Source organism: Corvus brachyrhynchos, unplaced genomic scaffold (genome assembly GCF_000691975.1).
Source record: "Corvus brachyrhynchos isolate BGI_N302 unplaced genomic scaffold, ASM69197v1 scaffold543, whole genome shotgun sequence".
NCBI lineage: Eukaryota > Metazoa > Chordata > Aves > Passeriformes > Corvidae > Corvus > Corvus brachyrhynchos.
This window is the reverse complement of record NW_008237236.1, coordinates 187158-187841: the sequence shown is the minus strand read 5'-3', so window position 1 is coordinate 187841 and position 684 is coordinate 187158. Positions and strand designations below refer to the sequence as shown.

Sequence of the window (684 nt, the reverse complement as noted above, 5' to 3'; positions counted from 1 at the left end):
TGCGGGTGACCCTGTCCAGTGCGGCGTGGGCCTGGCGCCGCGGCTCCTCGCTCTCAGGGTGCCCAAACTGCGCCAGGCGCTCAGCGAAGGCCCTGCAGGAGGGGACAGCGGGGATGTCAGGGTGTCACGGGGACCCTTGGGGACACGGGGACACGGGGTGGCCTCACCTGAAGGGGGGGCAGCAGTTGGCCAAGGCGATGGCGCGGCCAGGGGCGCTGTCGGTGGGGGGAACCTCACTGGGGGCTTCCAGGAACCGCTCGACCTTCCGCTGGAAACTGGGGACACCCCTGGGTCACTGCGGTGGCACCCGGGGGACAGGGGACGCAGGGGACATGGGGGACGTGGCTCCTGTGCCCCCCTCTGTGTCCCTGTGCCACCCCGCCTATCCCCTGTCCCCTTGTGTCCCCACGTCCCTTCACTCCCTGTCCCCGTCCTGCGTCACATCCTGGTGTCCCCATGTTGCTGTCGTGTTCCCGTGTGTCCCACCTGTGCAGGAAGGCCACCAGCACGCCCAGCAGGCTGTGGGCCATCTCCCGCCCGAACTCGGGGGTCACCTGGGGGGCTCGGTCCACGTGTGCCCGCAGCAGCTGTGGGGACACGGCCACCATGGGTGTGGGGGCACGGCCACCACCGGCCCCTTGGGGCACTGTGGGGGCCCCACGAGCCACCCCGGCGGACAGGGCC

General features: G+C 71.3%; 1 protein-coding gene across 1 annotated transcript in view; it reads right to left on the bottom strand.

Moving 5' to 3' along the window:
• LOC108445524 (exocyst complex component 3-like protein 2) overlaps window positions 1–646 on the bottom strand; it is a gene marked incomplete at its 3' end in the record, with an annotated part of 18544 nt that extends 17898 nt beyond the window's left edge. Inside the window, exons 1-3 of the mRNA XM_017729562.1 lie at window positions 487–646; window positions 168–275; window positions 4–92 (exon numbers count right to left, since the gene is read on the bottom strand). Of these exons, the coding sequence (XP_017585051.1) occupies window positions 4–92; window positions 168–275; window positions 487–608 (319 nt within the window). The remainder of the gene's footprint in view (window positions 1–3; window positions 93–167; window positions 276–486) is intronic.
• Window positions 647–684: the final 38 nt, after the last annotated feature.